Source organism: Heloderma suspectum, chromosome 11, assembly GCF_057233095.1.
Source record: "Heloderma suspectum isolate Gila_16-S chromosome 11, 16-S_ref, whole genome shotgun sequence".
In the NCBI taxonomy this organism is placed as follows: domain Eukaryota; kingdom Metazoa; phylum Chordata; class Lepidosauria; order Squamata; family Helodermatidae; genus Heloderma; species Heloderma suspectum.
In genome coordinates this window covers 615,681-636,156 of record NC_139468.1, presented here as the reverse complement: position 1 = coordinate 636,156, position 20,476 = coordinate 615,681, and the positions used below count along the sequence as shown (strand labels likewise).

The 20,476-nt window shown below is 45.0% G+C and overlaps 1 protein-coding gene across 1 annotated transcript in view; it reads left to right on the top strand.

The window, feature by feature from the left end:
- Nucleotides 1-20,225, top strand: part of ONECUT1 (one cut homeobox 1) — a 44,523-nt gene extending 24,298 nt beyond the window's left edge. The window contains exon 2 of the mRNA XM_084816456.1: nt 19,933-20,225. Within this exon, the coding sequence (XP_084672582.1) occupies nt 19,933-20,225 (293 nt within the window). The remainder of the gene's footprint in view (nt 1-19,932) is intronic.
- The last annotated feature ends 251 nt before the right edge of the window (nt 20,226-20,476 follow it).

The following is a 20,476-nucleotide window of genomic DNA, read 5'->3' as shown; positions in this document are numbered from 1 at the left end:
GGTGTTGAATGGGGTATGGCTACCCTTGAAAGACCAGGTCTGCAGCCTGGGGGTCATTTTGGACTCCCAGCTGTCCATGGAGGCTCAGGTGTCAGCTGTGAGCCGGACAGCGCTGTATCAACTCCATCTGATATGGCGGCTGCGCCCCTTCCTTCCCGACCATCTGCTCCCATCGGTAGTACATGCCCTGGTCTCCTCTCATTTAGACTACTGTAATGCGCTCTATGTGGGGTTACCCTTGAAGATGGTTCGGAAGCTGCAGCTGGTACAGAATGCGGCGGCTCGCCTGATTAAAGGCAGCCGCCAGCGAGATCACATCACTCCAGTGCTGAAGGAGTTGCACTGGTTACCAGTTGTTTTCCGGGCCAAATTCAAGGTGTTGGTTTTGACCTTTAAAACCCTATATAGTTCTGGCCCAGCCTATCTTAAGGAGCACCTCCAGCAGCACCAGACAGGCCGCTTAACAAGATCAGCCTCGGATGGCCTTCTCTCTGTCCCATCAGCCAGGACAGCTAGACTGGTGGGGACGAGGGAGAGGGCATTTCTGTAGTGGCCCCCACTCTGTGGAACTCCCTCCCTAGGGAACTCCATCATGCCCCCTCTTTAATGAGCTTCCATCATGCATTAAAAATGTGGCTGTTCAGGCAGGCATTTGGGGGGGGGGGGTTAGGGTATTTTAGAAAATGTTTTTATTGTAGAATTTTATTGTTTTATTGTATGTTGTACATCGCCCAGAGTGGCTGGGTGACCAGCCAGATGGGCGATTAATAAATTAAATAATGAATAAATAAAATAAATAAGTAGTCAGGACTGGGTCCAGGTTTGAGGGGGCTCAACAAGATGAGCCCCTTCTTATACTGGTGGTCCCTTGAATGCCTTTTACATTTCTCACAATGTTCCTGATGTACTGGAGATGCTGCTGGGGATGTTTGCCCCTGGAGTCTTCTGCATGCCAAGCATGTGCTCTGTTCCTGACCTATGGGCCTCCCAGTTGCAAAAGAATAAAATAAAAATTTAAAAATCCCTGTTCCATATTAGACAAGCTGTCTTTTAGATCACCACGCACAGTTGCACTACCTTTAGGGCTCCAAAGTAGCTAAAGAACTCTCTCTTCTCACCTCCAAGACACATGCCCTGGGGTTCCTCCAGCTTTCTTATGTGGAGGGTAACTGAAAGGCAGCCATTATCCTTGATGTTGATTCCTTCTGAAGCAGGGGGGTGGCTGGGGTATTTAATCCATTTCTCCCTCCCCACATCCACACCTTAGAAAGCCATAAGCATGCGTCCTTTGATGCTTTAAAGGCAACTGTTCTGAGAAAAATCCCCAGAAAAGAATCTGCAATAGTTTGTTGGCAGTGTCCTTGAGGCTGATTGATTTATAGCCTTCTTTCTTCAACCTCGTTTATTCTTTGTTAATATTTATCTACAACTGAGGTGGCAAGGTTGTTGCCTAGGACTGGGAACAAGTCAGCAGGGCCCCTAATTCCTACACATCAGGGCTTAGATAAGTGTCAGTGGCAAAAAAACAACAACAACCCTCCCCCCAACAACCCTCCCCTCCAAGTGCACTTCTGTATCAAAAGGAAATGCAAAACAGCCTCTCCCTTCTGCTTTCTCCAGCTTGTTCCCCATTTCTTAGTAACTGCTAAGCAAATAAGGATGCGATTAGGTCTTCTCCCCTTATCCCAGGCAGTGGTCCAAAATGTGCCAGCTCCTTCTTACCTTTGCCTGAATTCAGACAAATCACGCAATGAGCGAACATCACACCTCAGATGCATTGATATCACCATTCTTGTTCTTAGAGGTTTGCCCAAATGCAAGAATGCAAAACTGAGCTTGAATCAATGCAATTCCATTTTGGAGAAGGAAAATTTGCAAGGAAATTATATAATTTGAACTATGATTGTATTTAATAATTCATGAGCCTTAAGAAGGTTCCAACTGATGAATGTAAAGGTAGCATTTAAATCTCCATTTGTCTAATTCCTACCTTAATAATCTGGGTTAATCCACAGAGGTTGGATCTAGTGGCAGCATTTTCTATGCTGCTGAGCAGGATAACTATTGGAGACACAAATGCCATAAGCTTCCAAGTAAGAGTCTCCCCCTGCCCCCCGGACAAAATCCAAATGTGTATTTCTCATAGCATTGTTATGGACACATTGGTCTTATACCATTTATAACTTTAGGAGAAAGTTATATCAATAAATATTTAAGTGTATAAAATACATAAGTATCATGATGGTTATCAGTTATTAGCTCTGCCCTATCAAAGAGAGCCTGCCCTAAGGAAGTGTCTCCAATAGGAAAAGTGAGCTTTAAATCTTAGTGGTCTTGGACACATCTTAGAGACAGTGCTAATTTTCCATCTGGTCAAATGTTGGGGGACAGAAAGCAGGTGCATGGAGAGGGTGCCAAGGATGTTGGGTGAATGCACTTATTTTGCCAAAATGGAAAGAGAATAAGTCTATTGATGAAGGAATCACAGCCCTGATTATTGTTAACCAACACCCTGGCTGGAAAGATACCCTCCAACCATGGTTTCTTCCAAAATTATAGCAGAATATTCAACAACACAACCTATAGGTTTGGGCAGAACTTCCTTAACCTGAATCTGCACTACATAGCTAATTTTTTAATTGAGTCCATTCATGCCATGATACAATTTTAAAATCAAAAGGCTAGCCTTCATTTCACCTAGCCTGTTAATAAGGATTTCTAATCATACAAGAGAGTTTGAGCCATTAGAGCCTGGGGGCTGAGGAAGGAATCTCTAGCTAGAATTCCTGCTCTCCCCACCCCATTGTCCCAGGGCATTAATAGCCATTTAAAATACTGTGGATTTATTGTTTTAATTTTGCTTCTCCCAAAAGAGACAGATTGTACTAACATCTGTACATGCTCTAGGTAGATACTTTGTTGTTGTTCAGTCATTAAGTCATGTCCGACTCTTCGTGACCCCATGGACCATAGCACGCCAGGCCTTCCTGTCCTCCACTCTCTCTCGGAGTGTGCTCAAGTTCATATTCATTGCATCGGTGATGCTATCTAGCCATCTCATCCTCTGCCATCCTCTTCTCCTTTTGCCTTCCATCTTTCCCAGCATCAGGGTCTTTTCCAGTGACTTTTCTCTTTGCATTAGGTGGCCAAAATATTTGAGCTTCAGTTTCAGTATCTGTCCTTCCAATGAGCACTCAGGGTTGATTTCCTTTAGGATTGACTTTGACCTCCTTGCAGTCCAGGAGCTCTTACTCTTGCAGTAAGAGTTTTCTCCAGCACCACAGTTTGAAAGCATCAATTCTTCGGCACTCAGCCTTCCTTATAGTCCAGCTCTCACAGCCATACGTTACTACTGGGAAAACCATAGCTTTGATTATATGAACCTTTGTCAGCAAGGTAATGTCTCTGCTTCTTACGATGCTGTTTAGGTTTGCCATAGCTTTCCTCCCAAGAAGCAAGCGTCTTTTAATTTCATGGCTACAGTCACTGTCTGCAGTGATCTTGGAGCCCAAGAAAATAAAATCTGTCACTGCTTCCATTTCTTCCCCTTCTTCCCTCTTCTGGGGAGAGGTAACGAGTGGGGTACTGCAGGGCTCAGTCCTGGGCCCAGTGCTCTTCAACATTTCTATTAATGACTTGGAGGAGAAAGTGCAGGGAATGCTGATCAAATTTGCAGATGACACAAAATTGGGTGGGATAGCTAATACTTTGGAAGACAGAAACACAATTCAAAGTGATCTGGATAGACTGGAGTGCTGGGCAGAAAACAACAGAATGACATTTAATAGGGACAAATGCCAAGTTCTGCACCTAGGAAAAAGAATCCAAATGCACAGTTACAAGATGGGGGATAGGTGGCTCAACAACACTACAAGCGAGAAGGATCTTGGAATTGTTGTCGATCACAAACTGAATATGAGCCAACAATGTGATGTGGCTGCAAAAAAGGCAAATGCTCTTTTGGGCTGCATTAATAGAAGCATAGCTTCCAAATCCCGGGAAGTGCTAGTTCCCCTCTACTCAGCACTGGTTAGGCCTCATCTGGAGTACTGTGTCCAATTCTGGGCACCACACTTTAAGAAGGATGCAGACAAACTGGAGAGGGTTCAGAGGAGGGCAACAAAGATGATCAGGGGACTGGAAACAAAGCCCTATGAAGAGAGACTGAAAGAACTGGGCATATTTAGCCTTGAGAAGAGAAGACTGAGGGGAGATATGATAGCACTCGTCAAGTACTTGAAAGGTTGTCCCAGAGAAGAAGGCTAGGATCTCTTCTCGATCATCCCAGAGTGCAGGACATGGAATAATGGGCTCAAGTTACAGGAAGCCAGATTCTGGCAGAACATCAGGAAAAACTTCCTGACTGTTAGAGCAATACGACAATGGAACCAATTCCCTAGGGAGGTGGTGTGCTCTCCCACACTGGAGGCATTCAAGACGAGGCTGGACAGCCATCTGTCAAGGATGCTCTCACTTGGATTCCTGCATTGAGCAGGGGGTTGGACTCGATGGCCTTGTAGGCCCCTTCCAACCCTACTGTTCTATGATTCTATGATTCTATTCTATATGCCAGGAAGTGATGGGGCCAGATGCCATGATCTTAGTTTTTTTAATGTTGAGTTTCAAACCAGCTTTTGCACTCTCCACTTTCACCCTCAACAAGAGGCTCTTGAGATCCTCTTCACTTTCTGCCATTAGGGTGTTAATTGTCTGCGTATCTGAGGTTGTTGATAATTCTCCCGGCAATCTTAATTCCGACCTGTGATTCATCCAACCCAGCGTTTCTCATGATGTACTCTGCATATAAATTAAATAAGCAGGGTGACAATATGCAACCTTGTCGTACTCCTTTCTCAGCTTTGAACCAATCAGTTGTTCCATGTCTGGTTCTTACTGTTGCTTCTTGGCCCTCATACAGGTTTCTCAGGAGACAGGTAAGGTGGTCTGGTACTCATAGAATCATAGAATAGTAGGGTTAAGGGGCCTACAAGGCCATCGAGTCCAACCCCCTGCTCAGTGCAGGAATCCAAGTCAGAGCATCCCTGACAGATGGCTGTCCAGCCTCGTCTTGAATGCCTCCAGCGTGGGAGAGCCCGCCACGTTCCTAGGTAGTTGGTTCCATTGTCCTATTGCTCTTACAGTCAGGAAGTTTTTCCTGATGTTCAGCTGGAATCTGGCTTCCTATAACTTGAGCCCATTATTCCGTGTCCTGCACTCTGGGATGATCCAGAAGAGATCCTGGCCTTCTTCTCTGGGACAACCTTTCAAGTACCTGACCAGTGCTATCATATCTCCCCTCAGCCTTCTCTTCTCAAGGCTAAACATGCCCAGTTCTTTCAGTCTCTCTTCATAGGGCTTTGTTTCCAGTCCCCTGATCATCTTTGTTGCCCTCCTCTGAACCCTCTCCAGTTTGTCTGCATCCTTCTTCAAGTGTGGTGCCCAGAACTGGACACAATACTCCAGATGAGACCTAACCAGTGCTGAGTAGGGGGGAACTAGTACTTCCTGGGATTTGGAAGCTATGCTTCTATTAATGCAGCCCAAAATAGCATTTGCCTTTTTTGCAGCCACATCACATTGTTGGTTCATATTCAGCTTGTGATCGACAACAATTCCAAGATCCTTCTCGTTTGTAGTGTGGTTGAGCCACGTATCCCCCATCTTGTCACTGTGCATTTGGTTTCTTTGTCCTAGGTGCAGAACTTGGCATTTATCCCTATTAAATGTCATTCTGTTGTTTTTTGCCCAGCGCTCCAGTCTATCCAGATCACTTTGAATTGTGTTTCTGTCTTCCAAAGTATTAGCTATCCCGCCCAATTTCATGTCATCTGCAAATTTGATCAGCATTCCCTGCATCTCCTTCTCCAAGTCATTAATAAAGATGTTGAAGAGCACTGGGCCCAGGACAGAGCGCTGTGGTACCCCACTCATTACTTCTCCCCAGTTTGAGAAGGTCCCATTGATAAGCACTCTTTGAGTCCGATTCTGTAGCCAACTGTGGATCCACCGGATCGTTGTTTCATCTAGCCCACTTTGAGCTAGTGTGCTCATCAGGATATCATGGGGCACTTTGTCGAAAGCTTTGCTGAAGTCAAGGTCTATGATGTCTACAGCATTCCCACAGACTACAACGGAGGTTATTTGATCAAAAAATGAGATCAGATTAGTCTGGCAGGACTTGTTTTTGACAAATCCATGTTGGCTTCGAGTAATCACGGCATTGTTTTCAAGGTGCTTCCAGATGGATTGCTTTACTCCCATCTCTTTAGGAATTTGCCACAGTTTGTTGTGATCCACACAATCAAAGGCTGTAGTGTAGTCAGTGAAGCAGAAATAGACATTTTTCTGGAATTCTCTTGCTTTCTCCATGATCCAGGGAATGTTGACGATTTGATCTCTAGTTCCTCTGCCTCTTTGAAACCCAGCTTGTACTTCCGGTAGTTCTCGGTTCACATACTGCTGAAGCCTAGCTTGTAGGATTTTGAGCATAACCTTGCTGGCATGTGAAATGAGCACAATTGTACGGTAGTTTGAACACTCTTTGGCGTTGCCCTTCTTTGGAATTGGAATGTAAACTGACCTTTTTCAGTCTTGTGGCCACTGCTGAGTGTTCCAAATGTGTTGGCATATTGAGTGCAGCACTTTAACAGCATCATCTTTTAGGATTTTAAATAGCTCAGCTGGAATAATGTCATCTCCGCTAGCTTTGTTGTTACTAATGCTTCCTAAGGCCCACTTGACTTCACTCCCTAGGATGTCTGGCTCAAGTTCAGTGATGTATAGGGTTCAATTCATTTTACTGCCTGCTGGCCATTAACCACATTGCCCATGATTCCGAATATACATCAGACTATTGTGCTTGTTTTTGTGTTAGGATCTCCTGCTTTTCTGGCATTAAAGTTGCCCTCATCTTACAGTGCAGATTTTGCCTCTGACTATAGATAGAGAGGGACTTGCTGTTAATCTGAAATCTGTTTATATGTACTCAGAGGGCTGCTAGAATTCTGCAGGTTTTACACATTCATGTATTAAAATGGGAGGAGATACGTGTGTGTGTGTGTGTGTGTGTGTGTGTGTGTACGAACCACCCAGAGAGCTTCAGCTATTGGGTGGTGTACAAATAAATAAATAAATAAATAAATATTGACATGGTGCCTCCTTTTACTTGCCACTTTCCCTCTTTGTTAGACCTGTACTCTGTCCTTCTCTTAATCAGAAATGATCTACCATCTAGTGGATGACAGTAGCAAGTGCAGAGAGCTAGAATATACTTCTCTTCAACTGGATTGTTGGTTGCCTTAATTATTTTTACAGTAAGGTGGGAAGAAATACTATACATACATAAATAAATATTTTAGTGATGGATAAGCAAGGGATTTATATTGTATTTTATGTTGCATTTCTCAGTTTTAATTGTTGTGAACCACCTGAGAGCTTTGGCTATTGGGTGGTATAGAAATGTAAAAAATAAATAAACAAACATAATGCATATCACTTGAGATTGATCTCCTCTGTAGATCAATATTTGGGAAAGAGATCAACAGCTTATTTCCTCTTTAGTTCATAGAATCATAGAATCATAGAATCATAGAATCATAGAATCATAGAATCATAGAATCATAGAATAGTAGGGTTGGAAGGGGCCCACAAGACCATCGAGTCCAACCCCCTGATCAATGCAGGAATCTAAGTCAAAGCATCCCTGACAAGTGGCTGTCTAGCTTCATCTTGAATGCCACCAGTGTAGGAGAGCCCACTAGGGATGGCGGAGAATTCTGCTACGGATTCCAATGAGGCCGCATTCTTAGAATCCACCCCCCCTCCAGAGTCCGTAGCGGAACAGACCACCCCGCCCCGCCATCCTGTGAAGTCCGACCCGGCTGGATCCTACCTGGCAGGCTGGCACCGCCGGCTCCGGCTCCAGCCGGGTCTGTCCGCTGCCCTGTGCAGATGCAAAATGGCATCCAGCATAGCGGACACCATTTGCATCCTTCTCTTTTTGCCGTGATATGGTACGTAAATCTTTACGTAACCTATCATGGCAAAAAGGGAAGGACGCAAATGGCATCCGCTACACCATTTGCATGCCTCCCTTTGGCCATGATAGGCTACGTAAAGATTTATGTTGCTATGCCAGATGCCATCTGCGTCTGTAGACCAGCCACGGCCGAAAGTCTGGCAGTGGCCAGCCCCAGCCGGCAGCTCCGCGGACTTGCTGCGGAGCGGAGCTGGCTGGGGAGGATTCCGCGGGGGAGAACCAGATTGCGGACCTCCCCCCTGCAGACCCCCCAGGTGACCCAGGTAGGTGGGGTCTGCACACCCCTAGAGCCCACCACCTCCCTAGGTAACTGGTTCCATTGTCATATTGCTCTAAGAGTCAGGAAGTTTTTCCTGAGGTTCAGCCGGAATCTGGCCTCCTGTCACTTGAGCCCATTATTCCATGTCCTGCACTCTGGGATAATCGAGAAGAGATTCTGGCCTTGCTCTCTGTGACAACCTTGCAAGGACTTGAAGAGCGCTATCCTATCTCCCCTCAGTCTTCTCTTCTCCAGGCTAAACATGCCCAGTTCTTTCAGTCTCTCTTCATAGGGCTTTGTTTCCAGTCCCCTGATCATCTTTGCTGCCCTCCTCTGAACCCTCTCCAGTTTGTCTGCATCCTTCTTAAAGTGTGGTGCCCAGAACTGGACACAGTACTCCAGATGAGGCCTAACCAGTGCTGAGTAGAGGGGAACTAGTACTTCCCGGGATTTGGAAGCGATGCTTCTATGAATGCAGCCCAAAAGAGCATTTGCAAACGGCAACCCACCCCAGTATTCATAGAATCATAGAATAGAATCATAGAATAGCAGAGTTGGAAGGGGCCTACAAGGCCATCGAGTCCAACCCCCTGCTCAATGCAGGAATCCAAGTCAGAGCATCCCTGACAGATGGCTGTCCAGCTTCGTCTTGAACGCCTCCAGTGTGGGAGAGCCCACCACCTCCCTAGGGAATTGGCTCCATTGTCATATTGCTCTAAGAGTCAGGAAGTTTTTCCTGAGGTTCAGCCGGAATCTGGCCTCCTGTCACTTGAGCCCATGATTCCGTGTCCCGCACTCTGGGATGATCGAGAAGAGATCCTGGCCTTGCTCTCTGTGACAACCTTTCAAGGACTTGAAGAGCGCTAAGAAAGCTTAGAAAGAGGTCAGAACTCACTTCTCCAGTCTTCCTGTGCAGGGATGGCTATTTGCATGTGAGTATAGGAACACTGGAAGAGCACACGGTGCCCAACCTGTGCTTGCGTGAAGCCCACAAATAACAGTCGGGTAGCAGCCCACAAGGCAGTCTCCCACGCATGTTCCCCAGCCACTGGTAGGAAGGGTGCACTGCCTCTCATGGTAGAGGTAGTATATAGCCATCAGAACTAGTAGCCATTCAGTAGAGCTGCACTGATCATATGATTTGGCACTTTGGAAAATGGCCAGCTTGGATCAATTTGAAGTCTGTTTGTTTTAACTGAACACCAAATCCATGTCAAGAGTCAGAAACCTGAACCCTTTGTGCCTCTGATTGACTGTCATAGAATTTTAAAAAATGGATATATAATGCTTTCTCTTGGTCAGCATTGGATGATATTTGCAGGTGTAGTGTCCCTCCCACATATATATATATATGAAGAGAACCACCAATAACTGCTTTCTTTCTTGGCAGAGTTGGATGAAACGTGCAGGGATAGTTGCCCCTTCGGAGGGTATGCCTACGCACACCATTTGCTGGGGATCACAAGCAGGGGGTGCTATTGCATGCATGTCCTGCTTGTGGCCTTCCTACAGGTAAATGGTTGGCCACTGTGAGAACATGATTCAGCATGGCTGTTACTTTTTTTACCCTCTTACCCACTGGGTTGCAAAGATGCAGATTCGAACCCAGATTAGACCACCAAATTAAGAGTATGTGGCTCTGGGGTCGCTAATAACAGCTATGGCTGTGAGCTCACCAGGTGCTCCTGAGAACTCCTATTGAATTGAGAGGGTGCGGCCTGAGTACCCCCAGCAGCTGTGTGGGCAGGACGTTTCAGTCTGTTTCCTGCCTCCCAGCTGAGCGGAACAGAGAAGAGGAAGCTGCTCCAGCTGGTCTACGGACTATAGAAGCAAGCAAGCTTCGAGAGAGCGAGCACACAGGGAGAGCAAACAAGAGTTGGCCAGGGGAGTTCGGCAGGGGAGCTCAAGGGTGAGGCCCCTAACATTTAAAACAACAACATTTTTTTTACTTTATTTTTCTTGTAACACACACTTCCATACCAGTGGGACCCTGTTCCAGTGAGCAGAGGACCAGGCACAGGCTACTCTAGAACAATCAGAACACTAGACACAAAAAGGGAAAAGAGGCTATGGAAGGACAGGACTCTCCAGTGGTGGTGACCTGCAAGGTGTGTGCAATGTTTGTTTTCTTGCCTGAGAACAACATGGCCTACACCTGCAACAAGTGCAAGTTGATCACGCTGCTGGAAGAAAGTAAGTGGACTGGAGCGGCGACTGTCGACCCTCCGGGGAATAAGAGAACGTGAAGCGTTCTTGGACAGAATGGGGGAACCACAGCGGCAAAAGGCAGACCAGAAGCTTGAAGAGCAACAGCAAACTGAGGCAGAACAGGGAAGTGCTGAACTGAGGAAAAATGCAGTAGAGGATTTGGAAAAGGGTGACAGGAGCAGAAGAACCAGAAGCCATTCTACACCAGTGGAAGCACTGGAGCTATGGAACCATTTCCAGGTACTTGAGGATGAGACTGGAGGACAGCCTGCAGAGGAAGAATTACAGGGGAACCTGCATGAGAGTGAGCAAGAGGCTGAAGGTCAGTCAAACAGAGGCGATGAAACCCAGGCCTACAACAAGAAGAGAAGAGTAGTAGTAGTGGGAGACTCCTTGCTGAAAGGGATCAAAACCCAAGTATGTCGCAAAGACCCGTGGACTCACCAGGCATGCTGTCTTCCAGGAGGACTGATTAGAGATGTGACTGAAGGGTTGCCTGCACTCATAAAGCCCACTGACAGGTATCCCTTTCTTCTCATCCATGTGGGAACAAATGATACCACCAAATGGAGTTACGAAGAAATCACATCAGACTTTGAAGCTTTGGGAAGGAAATTCAAGAACTTTGGGGCCCAGATAGTTTTCTCATCCATCCTTCCAGTAGTTAGAAGAGGGACAGAAAGGGAAAGAAAAATACTCCGCGTGAATGACTGGCTACGAAGGTGGTGCCGACGGGAGGAATTTGGATTTTGGGACCATGGGCTATACTTCCTGGAAGATGGGCTGTTGGCAAGGGACAGGTTGCACCTCACAAAGGATGGGAAGAATGTGTTTGGCCACAGCATGAAGAACTTCATCAGGAAGGCTTTAAACTGAATCCTATGGGGAAGGGAGATGTAATGTTGGGGGTAACAATGGACATAGGCGCATGCACTGCAATGGAGAGAACAGCTCTAATAGCGCCCAATAATAGTCTTCACAAACATGTAGGAAGAAAGCCAGACCATGAAGCATATGGTCTTCGATGTCTATATAGTAATGCCCAGTGTATGGGGAACAAACAGAACGAACTTGAACTCTTAATACAGGAGGGAAATTATGACTCGATAGGTGTAACTGAGACTTCGTGGGATGACTCGCATACTGGAATACAGCAACTGAAGGGTATAACTTGCTCAAAAAGAACAGGAGGAACAGAAAGGGAGGTGGGGTTGCACTGTATGTGAAAAATACATATCTCTGCACAGAAATTCAGGAGGATGAGCTTGGTAGCCTCTTCGAGAGCATCTGGGTTAAAATAACTGGAGCAAAGAATAAAAGGAATCTGTTGGTCAGAGTCTACTACTGGCCACCCAATAAAGGAGAAAATGAGGATGAAACTTTTGAAAAGCAAATAGCCAATGTTTCAAGGAAGCATGATGTAGTAGTAATGGGGGACTTCAACTTCCCCAATATTTGTTGGGAGACAAATTCTGCAAAACATGGCCCCTCCAGGAAATTCCTGACTTGTGGGGCAGATAACTTCCTCCTACAGAAAGTAGAGGAAGGAACTAGAGGATTGGCTATCCTTGACTTGATCCTAACCAACAGAGATGACTTAGTGGATAAAGTAGCAGTTACAGGAACTCTGGGGGAAAGTGATCATGTTGTACTTGAATTCTTGGTTCTAAGGGAAGCAAAAGCTGAGTGTGGCCAAATGTGTACCCTGGATTTTAGGAAAGCTGATTTTAATAAACTCAGAACAATGATCAGTAAGGTCCCATGGCAAGCGACGCTAACGAGAAAAGGAGTCCAAGATGGGTGGGAGCGTTTAAAAAAGGAAATTCTCAGGGCACAATTACAAACAATTCCAACAAGAAAGAAGGAAGAAGACAACAGAAGAAGCCAATGCGGCTTCACAGAAAGCTTAGGGATGACCTGAAAACAAAAAAGGACACATCTAGGAAGTGGAAAGAAGGCCAACCAACAAAGGAAGAGTACAGGCAGGTAGCACAGAATTGCAGGGTTGGCGTCAGGAAAGCTAAAGCTGAGAACGAGCTGAGGTTAGCGAGGGATGCTAAAAACAACAAAAAGGCTTTCTTCAGCTACATGCATAGTAAAAGGCAGAAGAAATAAATGGTTGTTCAGCTATTAAATAAGGATGGCAAAACGATAACAGATGACAAAGAAAAGGCAGAGGTGCTCAATTCCTACTTTGGCTCAGTCTTCTCCCAAAAGAGGGTCTATGACCCCTCTGGCAAAGGCAAAGCGCAGGCTGAAGGGGCAGGATTGCAGCTTGAGATGGATAGGCATATGGTCAAGGAACACCTCATTACTTTGAATGAGTTCAAATCTCCAGGGCCAGATGAACTGCATCCTGGAGTAATAAAGGAACTGGCAGAAGAACTCTCAGAACCGCTGTCTATTCTCTTTGAGAAATCATGGAGGACGGGGGAAGTGCCAGATGACTGGAGGAGGGCTAATGTTGTCCCTATCTTCAAAAAGGGAAAAAGGAGGAACCTGGGAACTATAGACCAGTCAGTCTGACATCAATCCCTGGGAAAATTCTGGAACAGAATGTAAAGCAATCAGTCTGTAAGCACCTTGACAACAATGCCGTGATTACTCGAAGCCCACATGGATTTGTCAAGAACAAATCCTGCCGGACAAATCTGATCTTATTTTTTGATCAAGTAACCTCACTTGTAGACAGTGGGAATGCTGTGGACATTATATACCTCAACTTTAGCAAAGATTTCGCCCCATGATAGCGTGATGAGCAAACCAGCTCAAAGTGGGCTAGATGAAACCACAATCCAATGGATCCACAGTTGGCTACAGAATCGGACTCAAAGAGTGCTTCTCAATGGGACCTTCTCAAACTGGGGAGAGGTAACGAGTGGGGTACCGCAGGGCTCAGTCCTTGGCCTGGTGCTCTTCAACGTTTTTATGAATGACTTGGAGGAGGAGGTGCAGACAATGCTGATCAAATTTGCAGATGACACAAAATTGGGCAGGATAGCTAATATCGTGCAAGACAGAAACAAAATTCAGTGATCTGGATAGACTGAAGCACTGGGCAGAAAAAAACAGAATGAAATGTAATAGGGATAAATGCCAAGTTCTGCACCTAGGAAAAAGAAACCAAATGCACAGTTACAAGATGGGGGATACATGGCTCAACAACACTACAAGCGAGAAGGATCTTGGAATTGTTGTAGATCACAAGCTGAATATGAGCCAACAATGCGATGTGGCTTCAAAAAAGGTAAATGCTCTTTTGGGCTGCATTAATAGAAGCATAGCTTCCAAATCCTGGGAAGTACTAGTTCCCCTCTACTCAGCACTGGTTAGGCCTCATCTGGAGTACTGTGTCCAGTTCTGGGCACCACACTTTAAAAGGATGCGGACAAACTGGAGGGGGTTCAGAGGGCAACAAAGATTGCCCTCTGAACCCTCTCAGGGTTCAGAGGGCAATCTCTGAACAACTGGAAGATGGGCTGTTGGCTAGGGATGGGTTGCACAAAAAGGCTTTCTTCAGCTACGTGCATAGTAAAAGGCAGAGGAAAGAAATGGTGGGTCAGCTATTAAATAAGGATGGCAAAACGATAACAGATGACAAAGAAAAGGCAGAGGTGCTCAATTCCTACTTTGGCTCAGTCTTCTCCCAAAAGAGGGTCTATGACCCCTCTGGCAAAGGCGAAGTACAGGCTGAAGGGGCAGGATTGCAGCTGGAGATCGACAGGCATATGGTCAAGAAACACCTCATTACTTTGAATGAGTTCAAATCTCCAGGTCCAGATGAACTGCATCCTGGAGTAATAAAGGAACTGGCAGAAGAACTCTCAGAACCGCTGTCTATTCTCTTTGAGAAATCATGGAGGACCGGGGAAGTGCCAGATGACTGGAGGAGGGCTAACATTGTCCCTATCTTCAAAAAGGGTAAAAAGTAGGAACCTGGGAACTACAGACCAGTCAGTCTGACATCAAACCCAGGGAAAACTCTGGAGCAGATGATAAAGCAATCCATCTGGAAGCACCTTGACAACAATGCCGTGATTACTCGAAGCCAACATGGATTTGTCAAAAACAAGTCCTGCCAGACAAATCTGATCTCATTTTTGGATCAAGAAACCTCCCTTGTAGACTGTGGGAATGCTGTAGACATCATATACCTCGACTTCAGCAAAGCTTTCGACAAAGTGCCCCATGATATCCCGATGAGCAAACTAGTTCAAAGTGGGCTAGATGAAACAACGATCCGGTGGATCCACAGTTGGCTACAGAATCGGACTCATAGAATCATAGAATCATAGAATAGTAGGGTTGGAAGGGGCCTACAAGGCCATCGAGTCCAACCCCCTGCTCAAGGCAGGAATCCAAGTCAGAGCATCCCTGACAAATGGCTGTCCAGCCTCGTCTTGAAGGCCTCCAGTTTGGGAGAGCCCACCACCTCCCCAGGTAATTGGTTCCATTGTTGTATTGCTCTGACACTCAGGAAGTTTTTCTTGATGTTCAGCCGGAATCTGGCTTCCTGTAACTTGAGCCCATTATTCCGTGTCCTGCACTCTGGGATGATCAAGAAGAGATAAGAGTGCTTATCTCAAAGAGTGCTTATCAGTGGGACCTTCTCAAACTGGGGAGAGGTAACGAGTGGGGTACCGCAGGGCTCAGTCCTGGGCCCAGTGCTCTTCAACATTTTTATGAATGACTTGGAGGAGGAGGTGCAGGGAATGCTGATCAGATTTGCAGATGACACCAAATTGGGTGGGATAGCTAAGACTTTGGAAGACAGAAACAAAATTCAAAGTGATCTGGATAGACTGGAGCGCTGGGCAGAAAAAAACAGAATGAAATGTAATAGGGATAAATGCCAAGTTCTGCACCTAGGACAAAGAAACCAAATGCACCGTGACAAGATGGGGGATACGTGGCTCAACCACACTACAAGCGAGAAGGATCTTGGAATTGTTGTCGATGACAAGCTGAATATGAACCAACAATGTGATGTGGCTGCAAAAAAGGCAAATGCTATTTTGGGCTGCATTCATAGAAGCATAGCTTCCAAATCCCGGGAAGTACTAGTTCCCCTCTACTCAGCACTGGTTAGGCCTCATCTGGAGTACTGTGTCCAATTCTGGGCACCACACTTTAAGAAGGATGCAGACAGGGGACTGGAAACAAAGCCCTATGAAGAGAGACTGAAAGAACTGGGCATGTTTAGCCTTGAGAAGAGAAGACTGAGTGGAGATATGATAGCACTCTTCAAGTACTTGAAGAAGTACTTGAAGGTTGTCACAGAGAAGAAGGCCAGGATCTCTTCTTGATCATCACAGAGTGCAGGACACGGAATCATGGGCTCAAGTTACAGGAAGCCAGATTCCGGCTGAACATCAGGAAAAACTTCCTGACTGTAAGAGCAATATGACAATGGAACCAATTACCTGGGGAGGTGGTGGGCTCTCCCATACTGGAGGCCTTCAAGACGAGGCTAGACACCCATTTGTCAGGGATGCTCTGACTTGGATTCCTGCCTTGAGCAGGGGGTTGGACTCGATGGCCTTGTAGGCCCCTTCCAACCCTACTATTCTATGATTCTAAGATGATCAGAGTACTGGAAACAAAGCCCTATGAGGAGAGACTGAAAGAACTGGGCATGTTTATCCTTGAGAAGAGAAGGCTGAGGGGAGATTTGATAGCTCTCTGGAAGTCCTTGCAAGGTTGTCACAGAGAGGAAGGCCAGGATCTCTTCTTGATCATCCCAGAGTGCAGGACACGGAATCATGGGCTCAAGTGACAGGAAGCCAGATTCCACCTGAACATCAGGAAAAACTTCCTGTCAGAGCAATACGACAATGGAACCAATTCCCGAGGGAGGTAGTGGACTCTCCCACGCTGGAGGCATTCAAGACGAGGCTGGACAGCCATCTGTCAGGGATGCTCTGACATGGATTCCTGCACCGAGCTGGGGGCTGGACTCGATGGTCTTGTAGGCCCCTTCCAACCCTACTATTCTATGATACCCCATTTTGAATAGTAACCAAAAGCTGGGAGATCTGTGGCTGGGCTGTGCCCACAGAATTTTTTCAGCTGCTTGTGACCAGCCAGGAAGTGACGTTTTTGGCTTCCCCTTACCCTGAAGCCAGGTAATTATAGCAACTTGTACTCTGTCTCTTTTCCTTTCCTCTTCTGAATCCGTCCATTTCACTCCAGCAGCCCCCATGCTCACCAGCACTTGCGTTTTCACTGGACACAGACCCCCCAACCCCGTGCTTTGCCATTTCCATACTGCCTCCTTCCAGTCCTTATTTATTTCCTGATTTTCCATCCGTCTCTGTTTCTATGTTAGTCCTATGAGAACTGGCATACTGGTGCATGCGCTGGGGGTTAGTATATTAACCAAATTGTATTTCTCTTTTGTCACGTGTGTGCGCATGTGTATGTTTAAAACAAAACCTGTAGCTTCAGACATAAATAGTTGTTGAGCTGTTTCCACCCACTTTAGAAGTAGCTATTCCCCATTTGAAGCACGCTGCATGTGCACACCATGCCTCTGGAAAAATCCTTTCACTCCCACATTTGTCATTTTTATTATTTTATTATTTATTATTAAATTTATTAATTGCCCATCTGGCTGGTCACCCAGCCACTCTGGGCGATGTACAGTGCATAATAAAACAGTTTAAAACAATAAAATTCTACAATAAAAACATTTTCTAAAATACCCTAACCCACCCCAAATGCCTGCCTGAACAACCACGTTTTTAATGCACGGTGGAAGCTCATTAAAGAGGGGGCATGGCGGAGTTCCCTAGGGAGGGAGTTCCACAGAGTGGGGGCCACCACAGAAAAGGCCCTCTCCCTCGTCCCCACCAGTCTAGCTGTCCTGGCTGACGGGACAGAGAGAAGGCCATCCGAGGCTGATCTTGTTAAGCGGCCTGTCTGGTGTTGCTGGAGGCGCTCCTTAAGATAGGCTGGGCCGGAACCATATAGGGTTTTAAAGGTCAAAACCAACACCTTGAATTTGGCCCGGAGATTCCATGTGTACACCAGTGGGGACTCACGGCAAAATCCCAATGGATTGTTCTTGAGGACCTCCTTTATCATTGGTAATTTGCCACTCCTAGTCAGTACCTGCTTAGGTCATAAGAGCAAAAGAAAAGCCATGCTGAATCAGGCCAAGGGTCCATCTAGTCCAGTGTTCTGCTCACACTGTAGCCAACCAGCTGCTGTGGGAAACCCACAAGCAGGACATGAGTGCAACAGCACCTTCCTACCAATGTGTCCTCACCAACTGGTGTACATAGGTATACTGTCTTTGATACTGGAGATACCTTTAGCAGCTTTATCCTTCAGGAATTTGTCCAGTCCCCTTTTAAAGCCATAAAAATTGCTGGCCATCACTACATCTTATGGAAGTGAATTCCAGAGTTTAACGACGTGCTGTGTGAAGACGTCCTTCTTTTTATTTGTCCAGTCAGCTTCATGGGATGACCCTGTTGGGCTGTAGTATTACAGGAGAGAAATGTCTCCCTATCCCCTACTCCATGCATAATTTTGTATACCTCTATCATGTCTCACCTTGCTCACCCTTTTTCTAATGTAACCTTTTTTTTTACCTTTCCTCATAAGGGAGTTGCTCCAGCCCCTTGATCATTTTAGTTGTCCTTTTCTGTACTTTTTTTCAGCTATATAATACCCTTTTTCAGATGTGGTGACCAAAATGTATTCTAACCAAGTGTGGTGACACCATAGATTTGTATCAGGGCAGGATGATATTCGCAGTTTTATTTTTGATTCCTTTCCTAATTATGCCTAACATGGAATTTGCCTTTTTTTTTCACAGCAGCCACATGCTGGGTCAACATTTTCATTGGGCTCTCTACGTTTGAATAGAAAAGCATTTGCTTTATTTAGCAGTAGTGGCCTGAATGTGGGCAACAGCTGACCCAACTGGGTAGCTTAGTACTTTTATTAGAGCAGGAAAAAATGTACACAGATTCTAATTTTGCAATATGTTCAGCATTTGATTTTCACTTTATGAAAGTTGAACATGCTGCCACAATGTTGTGTTTGAAATATAATTTCAAGGTTTACTTGTAAAAAGCTTAAAGCTTGATAAATGTTCAGAGTCAGACACAAATGTTAAATATTAGCTTGCTAAACACAAAACCCTTTCTTAAAGCCCCAAATTAGTTGCAATTGTAAATGGAAATATTGAAAACTATGTGATATATAGTTTGATGCCCTCCCTCTTACTCCCTTCAAAACCCACCTCAAATCCTACCTTTTCCATGAAGCCTTTGTCACAGCCTCCATTCCCACACGTTGCTGTAACTCTATCTATAACTCAGACTAAGCTATGCAACTGAAACAACCACATATTGCATCCCTGTTTACCAGCCTCTTCCTCCACTTCCCCCTTTCTCTCTTGTCTCCCCTGTGACAAATTTTAGGCTGTAAACTCCTTGGGGCAGAGCCCTGTCCTCTTGTACTCTGTAAGCTGCTGTGCACACTGGTGGTACTGTCTCCTTCTCCTTCTCCATCTCCTCCTCTTCCTCCTTTAACAAATACTTTTATTCATTTACTGTTAATATTTATTGGTCATAATCCTACCCTGCCATGTGGAGAAGGGGAAGTGATGGATTTGGAGTTGAAACAAATATAGGGAAAATTAGCAATCATATCCTTATAACTGAATATACATTGAAATACTCCATTTCAAAATACATTCAGTTACAAGGATATGATTGCTAATTTTCCCTATATTTGTTTCAAGTCCAAATCCTTTCTTTCTTTACTTATATATCACCCAATAGCCGAATCCATCACATCCCCTTTTCCACATGGCAAGGCAGTATCATGGTCAATAAACATTAACAGTAAACGTTTTAAAATTAAAAATGTTATTTGAAAAATGTTTCTTCTTCAAAAACTTTCTGACAAACTTTAAAACTTTATTTTAATTATACAAAATCTGTTCAGAAGAATCTAATTGGAGATCTAAAATCAGCCTGAAAAATACTTACCAAAAACTTTCTTCATAATATTGTACATGTCTAAGCCCATGTGGCATATGGTAGAAACTGAGATGCAATTCAGTGGTTTGAAGCATCTGAGAATTCTTGAGATTTGCCTACAAATATCATATAACTTGTTTTAGATAGTTACCACTAAAATAGATAAATGTTCATCTCTACTGATAAACAATAAAAAGAAGGATAAGATTATATCAGTTATTGAACACACTTTTTGGCTCTTCAGATTTACTGCTATAATGTCAGATTTAAAAAACAACAACAGTTCCTCTCCTACTTGCCTTCAGCTGTCAACATTCACCACATTCCTGACCTTTCCCAGTAACAGACCTATTGAGAGATAGAGAGAGTGTGAGCTGCCATATCTTTTGCCCAGAAGTAAAGCTCTTATGTGCTCTATTTCATTTCAGCTTGCAAACGGAAAGAGCAAGAGCATGGGAAAGACAGAGGAAACACCCCCAAAAAGCCTAGGCTGGTCTTTACAGATGTCCAGCGTCGGACTCTACATGCAATATTCAAGGAAAATAAGCGCCCTTCCAAAGAATTGCAAATCACCATTTCACAGCAGTTAGGTCTGGAGCTGAGCACCGTCAGCAACTTTTTCATGAACGCACGGAGGAGGAGCCTGGATAAATGGCAAGAGGAGGGCAGCTCCAGTTCAGGCAACTCGTCTTCTTCATCAAGCACTTGTACCAAAGTATGAAGGACTGACCACAAACTAAAACTCGGTGGAAAAGCTTTAAGACAAATGAACAGGGCCTCAAGAAAGCAGGTTTATACTTAAAACTCTTTTTAAAAGGTTATTTATATGTCCAAAGAAACCAAAGACTTATTTCTTCTGATTATAACTTTGCTCTAAGAAACACACTTTACTAGGATGATGGTTTGAAAGCAAAAAGAATGAAAAGGAATAAAGAAACCAACCACTGATTTTACACCTTCATCAGTGATCTT